The 12500-nt window shown below is 40.7% G+C and overlaps 2 protein-coding genes and 1 long non-coding RNA gene across 6 annotated transcripts in view; 2 read left to right on the top strand and 1 right to left on the bottom strand.

The window, feature by feature from the left end:
* The first annotated feature begins 1411 nt into the window (after positions 1-1411).
* Positions 1412-4097, top strand: LOC135110263 (actin-related protein 2/3 complex subunit 3-like). Its single transcript, XM_064022392.1, has 4 exons — positions 1412-1534; positions 1756-1932; positions 2630-2825; positions 3334-4097. Exons 1-4 carry the CDS (start codon positions 1529-1531, stop codon positions 3489-3491), a joined length of 537 nt encoding a protein of 178 aa, XP_063878462.1. The 5' UTR covers positions 1412-1528; the 3' UTR covers positions 3492-4097.
* A 738-nt stretch (positions 4098-4835) lies between these two features.
* Positions 4836-7694, bottom strand: LOC135110262 (uncharacterized). Of its 2 annotated transcripts, XM_064022390.1 has the most exons (4): positions 7537-7694; positions 6991-7197; positions 6361-6475; positions 4836-6104 (listed from the first exon to the last, which is right to left on the bottom strand). In XM_064022390.1, the coding sequence occupies exons 2-4, from the start codon at positions 7081-7083 to the stop codon at positions 4987-4989; spliced, it is 1326 nt and encodes a 441-aa protein (XP_063878460.1). In that variant the 5' UTR covers positions 7084-7197; positions 7537-7694; the 3' UTR covers positions 4836-4986. The 2 variants fall into 2 exon arrangements, with proteins under 2 accessions (XP_063878460.1, XP_063878461.1); XM_064022391.1 differs by lacking the exon at positions 7537-7694 and having other exon boundaries at positions 6960-7098.
* Positions 7695-8296: 602 nt separating this feature from the next.
* LOC135110260 (uncharacterized) overlaps positions 8297-12500 on the top strand; it is a 9210-nt gene continuing 5006 nt past the window's right edge. Inside the window, exons 1-3 of one of the 3 annotated variants that reach the window (XR_010273169.1) lie at positions 8297-9286; positions 10952-11079; positions 11719-12500. The exon at positions 11719-12500 is cut by the window's right edge and continues 501 nt beyond it. This is a non-coding gene — a long non-coding RNA (uncharacterized LOC135110260). The remainder of the gene's footprint in view (positions 9287-10951; positions 11080-11718) is intronic. The other 2 variants (XR_010273167.1, XR_010273168.1) reach the window with 2 other exon arrangements.

Below are 12500 nucleotides of genomic sequence, written 5' to 3'. Positions count from 1 at the left end.
TCTCTCTCTCTCTTCAGAATCTATAAGTAGGAGGACAAATTAGATTCTCTCTTTCATTATTTTGAACGACTCTATCCTTATTTACTTACCCGATGATGCAGCAGCAGCAGCAGCAGCAGCAGCAGCAGTAGTAGTAGTAATAGCAGTAGTACCTTTACCTTCTTTCTATAGTAGGTGTGTGTATGTGCTAACAACAGAGGATGCACACTGAGACAACACACGCACACACACATACACAGATGTATTTTTCTCTCCCCCATCCCCTCTTCTTCCCTTTCTGTCTCCCCCCCTCCTCCCGCTCTCCCCTGCTCCCATGAAGCATCCTCACAGGTGTGTGTGTGTGTGTGTGTGTGTGTGTGATGGTTTGAATTTAAACGTCAATGAAAACCTATACGCGCGCACGCACATCCATTATGAGAAGAAAAGAAATATTAGAATTCATAATGCCTCTCTCTCTCTCTCTCTCTCTCTCTCTCTCTCTCTCTCTCTCTCTCTCTCTCTCTCTCTCTCTCTCTCTCTCTCTCTCTCTCTCTCTCTCTCTCTCTCTCTATCCCTCTCTCCACGTGGCCGTAATATATATACGTAGTCTTCTCGCCACGTCTCTCTCTCTTTCTCTCTCTCTCTCTCAAACCACCGATACATGCTCAACCTTCATCACACACACACACACACACACACACACACACACACACACACACACACACACACACACACACACACACACACACACACACACACACACACGCAAAAAAAAAAAAAAAAAAATATATATATATATATATATATATATATATATATATATATATATATATATATATATATATATATATATATATATATATATATATATATATATATATATATATATCACCCTCTTTTCTTGTAGTATACCTTCAAATTGCTCCGTTTTCTCTGAAGCAGCGCTGGTGGTGGTGGTGCATCTTCTGACTCAACACTCACGCTTCCAGGAACTCTTCACTTCTTATCCCCTTGAGTTTTTTATGCTTTCACTTCATTACTCACGTATCTTTTAATCTAGGGAGGAATTATTTCTTTTATTTTTGCCGTGTTTTCTCATGTGTTTTCTCACGTGTACCGTGTTTTTTTCCATAAAAATAAGATATAAGAAAGGATAATATTGCAGATACATATTTATCACACTATAATATGTTTGTAACGTTAAACAGAATTCTAGTGGATTATGGAAATAACCTTAACCTACCAGTTTCCATATTTCTGCGCAAAATCTGACTTTTTTTCCACATCGACACAATATGGGATCAGCAGTGAAATGGATGAGTTAAAATAATCTAAACTGCTGATCTAGCTTTCAAATGAAAACGTTAATGTTATTTCAATATTCTTTTTTTTATTTTCATTTTGAGTAACAATTTAATGATGAATAAGATGTTACCCCTAAAAATGGCAAGGTGCACGCCCTCGCCTGGCGGATGTAAACACTGATAGTCGCCCAGACCAAGACCCAGACACAGGACAGCTGCAGGGGAGGTCCCATCCACTTAGAAAAATGCCTGTACGTACTTCTGTAATCACCCTACATGCCATACGACTTCTGAATATATGTTTGTAGTACTATATGCGTGTGTGTGGCAAGAAAGTGCTGTGAGAGTAGATGTTCTTGTCACAGAATGGGGAGGTAGGGAAGGGCGGTGTCACGACAATGAGGGAGGCAAGTGATTTTCTTTGTAATGGTGCGAGGTGCTGGTGTGGTGAGTCATGGGTGTCCTCATGCAGGCGTACCACTGCAACCTGCCGCACCCTGGCACCGTGGTGGGCAACATGGCCATGCTGCCGCTGAGGACCAAGTACCGCGGCCCCGCCCCTCTTATGGCCGGCGAGGGCATCGACGTGGTGGACGAGGCGCTGCAGTACTTCAAGGCTAATGTGTTCTTCCGCACCTACGAGGTCAAGGTGAGTTCAACCTGATGTGTGGCACGGCTGGTGTGTGGCATGTTGATGTGTGGCACAGCTGGATGGTTATTGAGAAGCTTTTATGGAAACAACTCTAGCTTACTAATTTCAGGACACTGGCTATTTGTGGAATATATATATGTGTGTGTGTGTGTGTGTGTGTGTGTTTGATCTGCACAATGAAGGGATTAGCAATGAAATTAAAAAATGGAATTAATCTAAACCTCACCTAATCCTGGGATGAAAATACCAATGTTATTTCAATATTATCTTATTTAAGAGAATTTTCCTCTATACTTTGAAGACAAGAGTCATACATCTGTCCCCAAATATGCTTACTTACCTGACTTCAAGTGTGGAAAAGTTTAGCAACACCTCTCTCCTTGTGTTTGGAGGCTGTGATATACTAGATCTTCTGCCAGGTGAAGATGCAAATGTTTGAAAGAAAAGAAATTTTTTTATGAGCAGTGTGACAGTTTTAATAGATTTTAAGTGCCCATATCTGTTTTAGCTTATTTTCAATTTTGCTACTTTCATGTATTGGTTATAAATCTTAATCTCAGCAGCATAAAGTGACCTTTTGTGACTATTTATTTCATCATTAGATGCGCAATCTTTTCACAACACATGAATATTCTTTAGCATCTTAATCCCACCATCACTAAGCACTCTTCCCTCCCACCCCTCACGTGGACAGGGTGAGTGTGACCGAACGCTAATCTATGTCACCCTGTACATCACTGAGTGCCTCAAGAAGCTGGCCAAGTGCAAAGACAAGAACACCGGCTCCAATGAGATGTACTCTCTTGCTGTGTCCAAGTTCCCCATCCCTGGCGACCCAACCTTCCCCCTCAACGCCGTCTATGGCAAGCCCAAGAATGATGCCGACCTGGGTAAGTTGGTCCTGAACACCAGTTGAGCAATGAGGCATGTCTTATTTCCTGTACCACTTCTGGGTGTTGTCTGCCAAGCCACCAGTCAACTGCAGGATGTTTTGCTCTGTGATTATTTTTTGTTGTGTCTTTAAGGGAACTCAGGGATCAATTTATATCAGTGATGTAATGTTTTATGATGTTCACTTAAAACATATTGTTGGAAAAAGAATCCCCCCCCAAAAAAATTAATGCTAATATCGGAAATTGATTGAATTGTGGCATTGCAACAGCAAGGTCATATGACACCAGCTAGGGTTGCTTGAGAGCACTGACTCTCATACTAAGGAACTGACTTCAGCCAAAATTTAACTTGAAACCTTTCAGTCATAAGCCAACCTTTGCCACAGAGGCACCTGACCTGCAGGTGCTTATTATCTCACCACAGATGTGTTTGGCATTTGCTTTATCTTTATGATGATCAAGCATAAGCACATATGTAAAGAAACATGTGCTGGGCCCATTACAGAGCTGATGCAGCAGTACCTCCAGCAGCTCCGGCAGGAGACGGGCCTGAGGGTGTGTGAGCGCGTCTTCAACACCCCTGATGGGAAGCCCTCCAAGTGGTGGCTGTGCTTCACCAAGAAGAAGTTCATGGACAAGTCTCTGCTGGCCCCTAGTGCATAATGCCACCACTACCCTGCCCACCACCACTCCCACAGTGTCTGGTTCTTTACTGGCGTTTGCTGCTGGTGATTGTTATATTAAGTGTTTAAACCATTCCACAGTAGGAAGAAGTAGGTGGGAAATTTCACATCAGTTCCTGGTGTTATGTGTGTGAATGTGTCCTGTTATTGAGAGTGCTTGACTTGTGTAATGGCTGGGTTTGCATCCTGTCCCAGCCTTAGTCACCAGGGGAGGGAAGGAGTAGAGAGCCTTAGCTGATTGGGTTATAGCAAGTGGAAAGATTGGATCTGCTGTCCCTCAGTCAAGTATGGAGTCGTGTGTCTGTGAGGAGTGTGTTAGTCAGGCTGTCGCATGCCACAAAGGAAAGGTTAACTGTACAGTTGTACCTTGAGGAACACCTGTGTGATTTATGATCTGTGGATACAAATAAGTCTTTATGCTTTTTTTAGGCAATGAATGCTGACTTTACTTTTTAGTCACCATATTTGTGAATGTCTGAGTAATTTGTTCTTATTAAGACATAGTGAACTAATGATTGTTTTATATTGTGTGTGGGAATGTTATTCTTTATGGATCAGAGTAATTAAAATGATAATTATACTTAAACTGGCCATGTCATCTACATCCTGCATCTGCCTCACAAGATTAGTTTTAGTGTGTGTATCCCTTTTTTTTTTTTTAGGACTATATATCTTAATTACATGTGTGGCTGTAATGCTTTATAATTATATCCACCCATGCCCAGAGGGTGAAAGGAGTCCTATCTTAGTCAGAACTACTATTGCTGCTGGACCTCTTTCTGTCCTGAGGATTGATACATATCAGATATTTCTAGGTTCTCTTTTAGTATGAAGCTGTAGTCTCAACCAACAATCATCACAGATTAGTTGGAAATACACCAAGATGCAAGACAGATAGAGAAGAAACTGATGTTAATGATATACTTTTCATCATTCGAGATTTTTGTGTAGATGCGAAGATGCAGACTAATTGAGATTTAAGACAGTAGTTGTAGAGTGACAAAAGACAACCCCACTGCAGTAGTGGTGATCCTGCAGGACAAGGGAGATCTACACCATGAGAATGGGAATGAGTGTGACCGTGTTGTGCTGTATGTATCCTAAAGTGATCCTTGAATTTATCCCCACACTTATCCCACATGGGGCAGCCCAGACAAAGCACTACACACTCACACACACATCACTCACACTCTTAGCCCTGTTGGCTCCTAGTGGAAAGGGACAGTCTTGTGGATCACTGTATCATACCACATCACTCTCATCTCATAAAATACAAAATACAGAAATAATTTATTGATCACATACGCAGTGGCAAACACACCGGCACACTTTATGAAGTTTTATTAATAACATATTGCACAACAAAGAAGCAAACATTCCATGAAGCACAGCATAACAAAGTTAACATTCTGCACAGGTAAGCTTTAGTTACTTCATGTCAACTTTTAAAATAATAGGAACATAACAAAATTCTCTTATGTGCAATCAATAATATCATTGCCATCCTCATCCTGCTCCATCATCTTGGCAATGATGGCACAGCGGGGCGTGGGGCAACCACAGGGCATGGGGTGCTCCACCTCCTCTGGGTCCAGCATCTCCACTGTCATGGTGTAGTGGCGGGTGTTCTCCTCACTCTGTGCAAACACCAGCTTCCACCCCACCACCTCGTCCTTCTCCACCAGGTTGGCAAAGTCTGGCTGGATGGTATTGTCACAGGTCTCCATGTTCTGTGATCCATTCTCCAGGTTCTGTTGAGGTGAACCATTGTGAACTTCTGTCTTGCCATTATTTGTGGCTGGGGAGGGACATACACTATCTATACTGGCATTGAGGTTTTCTTGGCACAGTAATGCTGGCTGTTCTGGAGTTTGGGCAACCCCATAGCCAAGCACCACCACTGTCTGCTTCCAGTGTGTGGCAGGGCTCATGGGGGAGGTGGAGAGAGTGATGAGGGCACCTACTTCCTGCCCGTCCTCATCATACTCTCTGCCATCAAAGTCACACTCAAACCAGAGAGACAGTCCCTGGTATGTGCCTGGCTGGTTGATTCCCACAAATGTTGTCTCAGCAAAGAGCTTCACCTCTTCTTCTGTCACCCAACGCAGGTTAAACCTTTTGACGCAGGCTGGCTCTGCTAACAGGTCATCTTCCTTGATGAGACACACTTCTGGCTTGATCATTTTTGACTTAAGTGCATAGTTCTTCACAGCAGTCATGTTAAAATCATAAACGTCATCCCAGAAGTTGATCTGCTCCCGGTAGAGTGTCTGTAAGGAGCACGGACAAGCATAGATCCTTGCCTCAGAGGGGAAGATGGTGCCATCCTCAGACAGAAAACGGTCCCTCGCTGAGATAACTGAGTTCAGCATGGACTCATGGAGCAAATAGAAGCCCATCCACTCAGACACTATGACGTCCACTTTCTCGTCATCTGGGAGAGTGACGTCTTCCACCCTGGCATGGTGGACCTGTATCACGTCCCTGAAGCCGTTGTCCTCCGCCACCTTATCAATGATGGCTGCCATTCCACTGGCCTCCACAGCGTGAACCCGCCTGGCCCCCGCAGCAGCCATAAACAGGGACAGGATGCCTGAAACAAAGCATGGTAGAGTCACCACATTATAGTCCTCAGCTAACATGGAATGGTAAATTTTAACATAGTGCAATCAACCAGACTTCATTATCTCACTTTCTATAAAAAAAATAAAATAATAACATTTTCAGTTTCAGAACTCAGACATTTCAGGAAATATTTGTTGTGTGTTTATCCTTTACATACAAGTTCTATCACATTTGGTACTATAATGAAGTCTTCAAAGTGTAGCCTGACAGAAGCCTTGACTCACCTGTGCCAGCACCAACATCCATGGCAACCTTCCCCTCAAACAGGTGCTTGTTTTTCCTGATGGCCGAGGCGTACGCCTGAGTCCGCGGGGCATCACTCACCATCAGGCGGTGGATCTGGCCAAGGGAATTTTCATTTTATATCATGTGGAAGAAAACAAAACAAGTAGGCTCACAATGATAACAGCAGTCAATAATGGTGGCCTTCTAGTTGCATGGCTGATGACCAGTTATACCATGAAGACTGAACATCCTATAATAATAGAAATAAAAAAATTGGTTACCATAATAAAAGCATACAGAAAGCTTCTGATAAAACTAAAAAAAAAATGCAAATCAATACAAATGGTTCCCTTTGCAGGATGAGAAGGCTTCACTAGTGCTAAGTGCATTACACATATAGAGACCTTCTTGATATAGAAAAATGTACACATGTAGCTAAATTGACCATAGTAAGTTTTGAACATTTTACACAACTGAAGAATAAAGAACATCTGAATAACCATCTACAAATACTGGAAGAAAAACCCAAACCCTGTAAAAACCTGAAAGACGACCCACCTCCCAAATGTGTTCAACTACAAGTAATATCATTAATCACCATCATCCTCTCCCATCCCCTGTAGAATCACCTCCACGTCCTCGTAACTGGCGAAGTATTCCTCGTTGGTCTTCTCGTCAGCCCCCGGCGAGCCCCCGCGGCCAGCCTCGCCCGCAGAGGTCATGATGGGATGCAGCTGCTGTGTCCTGTGGTGCTGGAAATGTTGTCCCCCGCCGCTGTGAGGTATGTGGCCAGTCTTGTAGCAATGTAGTGTTCCTCAGGCGCTCTTCCTTCAATCCTGTGAGGCAGGAAGGTAGAAAATTTACCAAGGTTCGAATTTTTAAATGCTCTGAGCTCTCGTAAGGATTTTCAAGGACATGTTTCCTATTGATGGTGCTAAAAACTTATTAAACTATCACTAAAGCCGTGAAAACTGCCTTAAAATCCCAAGAACTTCCATTGGAATTTATCAAAGTATTGGATAAGTTTGACAGCAGTCCCAATTGTTATTTGATAGCAGGAAATAAAATAAAAATAAAAAAAATACGCGTTAATTATATAAGCAATACTAGCTTCAATTTTCAACAATATCTGATACTTATACATGGCCAAGTCAGTGTAGTTTTTAAATAATTACCAAAAGTCTTGAGTTGACGTGTGTGAGCGACCGTTCCGAGTCCCCGTGTCGCCGCGTGAGTTTGTTTACGTCTGGTGACAGAGCATGTGGTGAGGGGAACTATTCTGAAACCTTTCTGCGCTGCACCTCGGTTACATTTTAAAGGCTCTAGCTGAAATTAAGGGATTTTAAGGATATTTTCAAGATTCTAATGACCGATTGACAAGATTTTTTTTTTTTTTCATTATTAACAGGAGAAGTACTATTGAGAACCCTGAAAATCGTCTCCGTAGCCTTTGAAAATAGTCGTGATGTTTGTTGTGCGATTTGCACGTATGAATAATCGTAATGAGAAAGACGAGAGCAAAGCGTTTCAAAATACTCACTTTTAATAATAACATACTACAAAGCAAACTGTAAGACTAAAGATTCTCTACCTAGCTTTCTTGATCTTTTTTATAGACTTAAGATTCAGATTTACATGTTCTTTCTTGATCGTATTACTTAGATTGCACATGATAGTCCCTCTTTAAAACATAATCCTTATCCATAAATTAGTCTTATCATCCCTTTCTTAATTAAACCTTGTACTGGTGTGACAGTTCCCTATAAATGAGTTGTTTGCATGGACACACACAAAAGGTTATCAAGAGGCTAATGTCTTTTTTATAGTTACAAAGATTACTTATTGAGCCTCTAAAAGTGTTGCAGAGGGAATTATGAGAGACGGTGTTTAAACACTTAAAAGGGGAAATTGCTCTCTGTTAACCATGCTCTTATAGCATTATCATCCTGTTTGACAGCTAATTTCTTTATATCTCCTGTTTTATGAGCGATACCGGAAGGACTGAACATTGATTCAACTATCTTAGTGTTGGTGCTTGGGTGATTAACCTATGAAGAGCTTGCATTCATTATCTTTGGAAGGAGCCATTTATTTATTTATTTAATGTCTTCCAAAAATGCCGAAGGGCTAGGTAACTATATAGTATACAATTTTCAGTTAGGGCGTCTCTAATACGCCCCTTATCAACATCCTGCATCTGCTCCCTGATATGAATTGTTTGGGATGGAAGAGCAGGAAGGACAAATATCATTAAATCTAATGATGGCTATCATATCGAGCCGAGTAGTAACGACTGTTGATAGTTTATAGTGTTAAGCTTTAGTACATCTTGCCATTAATGTATCTGCATTAATTAGAGAGCGTTTAATTTAGAGAGTACATTATGAAAGAGCCTCTGATATACTTCATAAAAGAAAACAATAATTCTTTTTCAGTCTGTTGCCATCAGCCTTAGCAAGAGTGGAAAATTCCAAACCTTATAAGTTATAAACAGTTTAACCTACACTGCGTGTGTGTGTGTGTGTGTGTGTGTGTGTAAATCTAAAGAGTTCAAAATGTTGATTGACTTTATTATGTGGGGAAAAAGTAAACTCTTGGGGAAGTGCGGAATACGGAAATATTGGTATATTTCCCTTCGAATTTTAGTCATTAAGTAACGCAAAACATATTTCGTGTCATATTTTTTGTAACATCAAAGTTGATAAGTCTCCAAATGTTGGATCAAACAGACGCAAACTGCGCAAACGAATCAGTGTTTACGCTTCGAAGCTTCGCCAGCGTGACGTCACGCATCAGCCACGGAGGACAAGAAGACGCCATTTCGAGCCTAGTGAGCTGTGTTCCTCCTCTCAATATAGTGCGTCTTTGTCCCCCTTCAGCTGGATCCTGGATGCTGCCCTGGTGTGCAGGAGGCGTGTGGTGCAGGTGAGGGAGAGGTTTTGGGTGAACGTGAAGATTAACAGTTAGGCAGGTGTTATATTTTAAGGGTGTTCCTGATAACTTCATGGGCAGCAAGTCAGTTTGGGCTGTGGGTGGACGTGCGTAGATGGCCATCCCGAACATTTCAGCGTCTAATTTCATCTGCTTGAACAGATATTGATGCATGTAATTCGGGTTTTGAAGGCTGTGTACATGACCGTGGCTGCGTTACCAGTGAGAAGAAACGCTCCTCAGGATGTTAGATATCAAAGAGTAGTGAGGTGGAAGCGCTCCCGTAGTGCAAACGAAAATCATTCAGAGATGGCGGAATTTTCAAGTGCTCATCTTGTTGCTCCAGTGGCTCTCAAGTCATTCAACAATAGTTCATGTACTGTAGTATCAGACGCTGCACTTGGGCCTAGCAGTATTAACAGACCATCCTTTCCTTCACTTGTAACACGACATAATGCGGTTTCTGGAGAATATAATTTTCTGTAGGCAGATTGCTTATCGGCAAAGCAGTAATAGTCTAATAAATATTCCATTAACCGTTCAAGTATTACATTTTTACTTTTTATTATTTATTTATTTATTTATTTTATTTTTTTTTTTGACACTAGTACTAGTACATATCAACTTAAGCTCAGAGGACTTAATTTACACTTCAGGGTGGATCTAACGATCCCCAGTTTCTTATTTTGGGGAATTATACATTCATGAATATGTACTTGAACTTATACTATTGAAAATGGTCTGCAGAGCTCCAAGAAGCCTTCCTTACTGGCTGCGTCACACACTGGCATCGACCACACGTACATTATACTCGTAGATTGTCTTTTTAATTCTCTTCATTATTGTACTTAATTTATCAATGCAAGATAGGCCACTGTATGGAATATCAGGTAAATACATATTATGAGACACAGGTTCTTGTTGAAAGCTATTAACCACGCATTATTTTGAATAATAATAATAAAAAATAAATAAATTTGCAGTTTCAACCAATACTCCTCCCCTTGACCCCCCATAACCTACTGGACCGCCCCCCATAAGGTAAACTAACCTAACCTAACACTTTGTAACATTTACCTTGGGGCTTCCCCCCTGGATCCCCCTCTGCTTAAGGTAAACTAACCTAATATTTTGTAACTTAACTGGGGCTTTTGCCCCAGTGAACCCTCCCCTATAAAGTTAATTAACCTAACCTAACATTTTGTAACCTAACTGGGGGGGGGAGAAAACCCCCGTGGACACCCCCACCCCATAAGGTAAACCTATTATTAATTTCAGACAGTGTAAAATGGGGCTAGAATTGCTCTAAACAGTGAGATGTAGACCCTGCCTGCGAAGATCTATAGTTATGCATAGTGTATTGGTTGAAACAGCAATATATATATATATATATATATATATATATATATATATATATATATATATATATATATATATATATATATATATATATATATATATACACACACACACACACACACACTTGTTTTGCCAGTAAGTTTGTTAGTAGACACATTACTACATACATACCAAGGTGGAGTATGTTCTCATATCCATACCATTTTCTGTAATTTTATGCTTGCAATTAGTACATTTCCATTTTCTAATTAACCTGTTTACAGTGTTCTTGGTGTTAACACAGTCCTTACGTGATTTCAGATCTTGTGGTTGTAGTATGATCAGTCCTGTTTGGGGGTTGACAGACATACCTTTACTTGGGTGAGAGAATATTGCTGTTCCAGGCTCATTTGTCCTTTGAGCACATCTGGCTCTCAGTTCTTGCCTTTGTAAGTCAAGTCTCTGCTGATGTAAACCTTGGAAAAGTGCTGGTGATAGTTTACCTAATTCTGGTATCTTCTTACCAGTTGTGTGTGTGATAAGTCTATGATAAGGAGAGAGGGAAAAACCAGGTTCCATGCCTGAATATTTAATTTTCCCATCAACATTTTCACAAAAAAAAAAAAAATAAATAAAAAAATAAAAATAAATAAATCCATCATGTGGCTGGATTGTGACATTATCCAAGTTACTTTGAAAATTAATGAGAGTCCATCACAGCCATAAAGTCTCTGCCACCCTGGTCATTGTTACCATCAGTCCAAAAGTTGAATTCATCAATAAACAACTGATATTTTGTTGCTGGGGATCTGTAGATCACAATGAAGATTAGTCTTTGTGTCATTAAAGCTTCAGTTTAGCTCAGAAGTATCAAATTTTGGGATGACAAGCTTTTCTTAACTGAAATTAATACTTACAAAATTCCTACCTCTCCTTTTCCATCAGTTCTTGCTCTGCATGACAGTATGAATGAGTGGTCATTTCATGTATTTCTACCTGATCAAATTCATGTAACCAAGTTTCTGATAAATCTTGTACATCATAAGACTTTTCTGTGATTAATTCTCATTTCAGTATTTCCATTACAGACATTTATAAACCCACACCAAGGATTGCAGACATCTCCAGTACCAATGGTCAGTCATGTCCCTCAGTAGATTAGCTTCTGTTTCTGAGGATTTACACTCTAATGTTTACAATATTTCTTTTAGACTTAGAGTGTCATGGCTAGCATGCCTAGCTATAAATCCAGGTGTTCAAATCCTGGCTGGGGCAATCAGCACACAGCTCACCCAGCTAACATTCATCCTTCCTTCCGGTTGGTGAGTAAAAGAGTTCTTGACAGATATTATCTGCCACACACTCAGATGAGCACCAAGGCTATATGTTCTCTCTCTCTCTCTCTCTCTCTCTCTGTCTGTGTCTCTCATGCACATCCAGTCTTTCAGGCAGGCCCTCAGCTGAGACTACAAAATGCATTAGTTCACTGAAAGAAGACTGATGTTACATAGAATCAACTTGGACAGCCTCACCATTGTTCCATCCAGAAATGATTTTCACCTCTCCCAGCAGGAGAATGGAGGTATGCAGAGAGCAAGAGATTTTACTGCTTTGGGGGGGTCCCCTCTAAAGTTAATCCTTTTACTGCTAATGACACCTTCTTTCAAGTAACCCAAGACAGTTTTACTAAGCCAAAATCAAAGTACATATATGCAATCAAAAAGCTTTGTTAAATATGTATTGAATTGCTACTTTACTGTGAGTGTTACTTTTCAAAATTATGTAAAATTTGCTGTCATTTTATTAAACTGAGAGGAAGCCACAGCAAGAGTTATTGAATGAAAATAAACCAATCTACCAGATGACATGT

Source organism: Scylla paramamosain, chromosome 20 (genome assembly GCF_035594125.1).
Source record: "Scylla paramamosain isolate STU-SP2022 chromosome 20, ASM3559412v1, whole genome shotgun sequence".
NCBI classification, from domain to species: Eukaryota; Metazoa; Arthropoda; class Malacostraca; order Decapoda; family Portunidae; genus Scylla; species Scylla paramamosain.
Note: the sequence above shows the minus strand (reverse complement) of the source record. Positions and strands in the feature narration are given on the sequence as shown.

Excerpts from the sequence above, each read along its gene's own strand:
- LOC135110263 (XM_064022392.1), top strand. Across the intron at positions 1,933-2,629 it reads TCCGCACCTACGAGGTCAAG|GGTGAGTGTGACCGAACGCT; the intron begins GTGAGTTCAACC and ends TCACGTGGACAG. Across the intron at positions 2,826-3,333 it reads CAAGAATGATGCCGACCTGG|AGCTGATGCAGCAGTACCTC; the intron begins GTAAGTTGGTCC and ends GGCCCATTACAG.
- LOC135110262 (XM_064022390.1), bottom strand. The coding sequence starts at position 7,083 with ATGACCTCTGCGGGCGAGGCTGGCCGCGGGGGCTCGCCGGGGGCTGAC. Across the intron at positions 6,476-6,990 it reads CCAGTTACGAGGACGTGGAG|ATCCACCGCCTGATGGTGAG; the intron begins GTGATTCTACAG and ends TCCCTTGGCCAG. Across the intron at positions 6,105-6,360 it reads GGATGTTGGTGCTGGCACAG|GCATCCTGTCCCTGTTTATG; the intron begins GTGAGTCAAGGC and ends GCTTTGTTTCAG.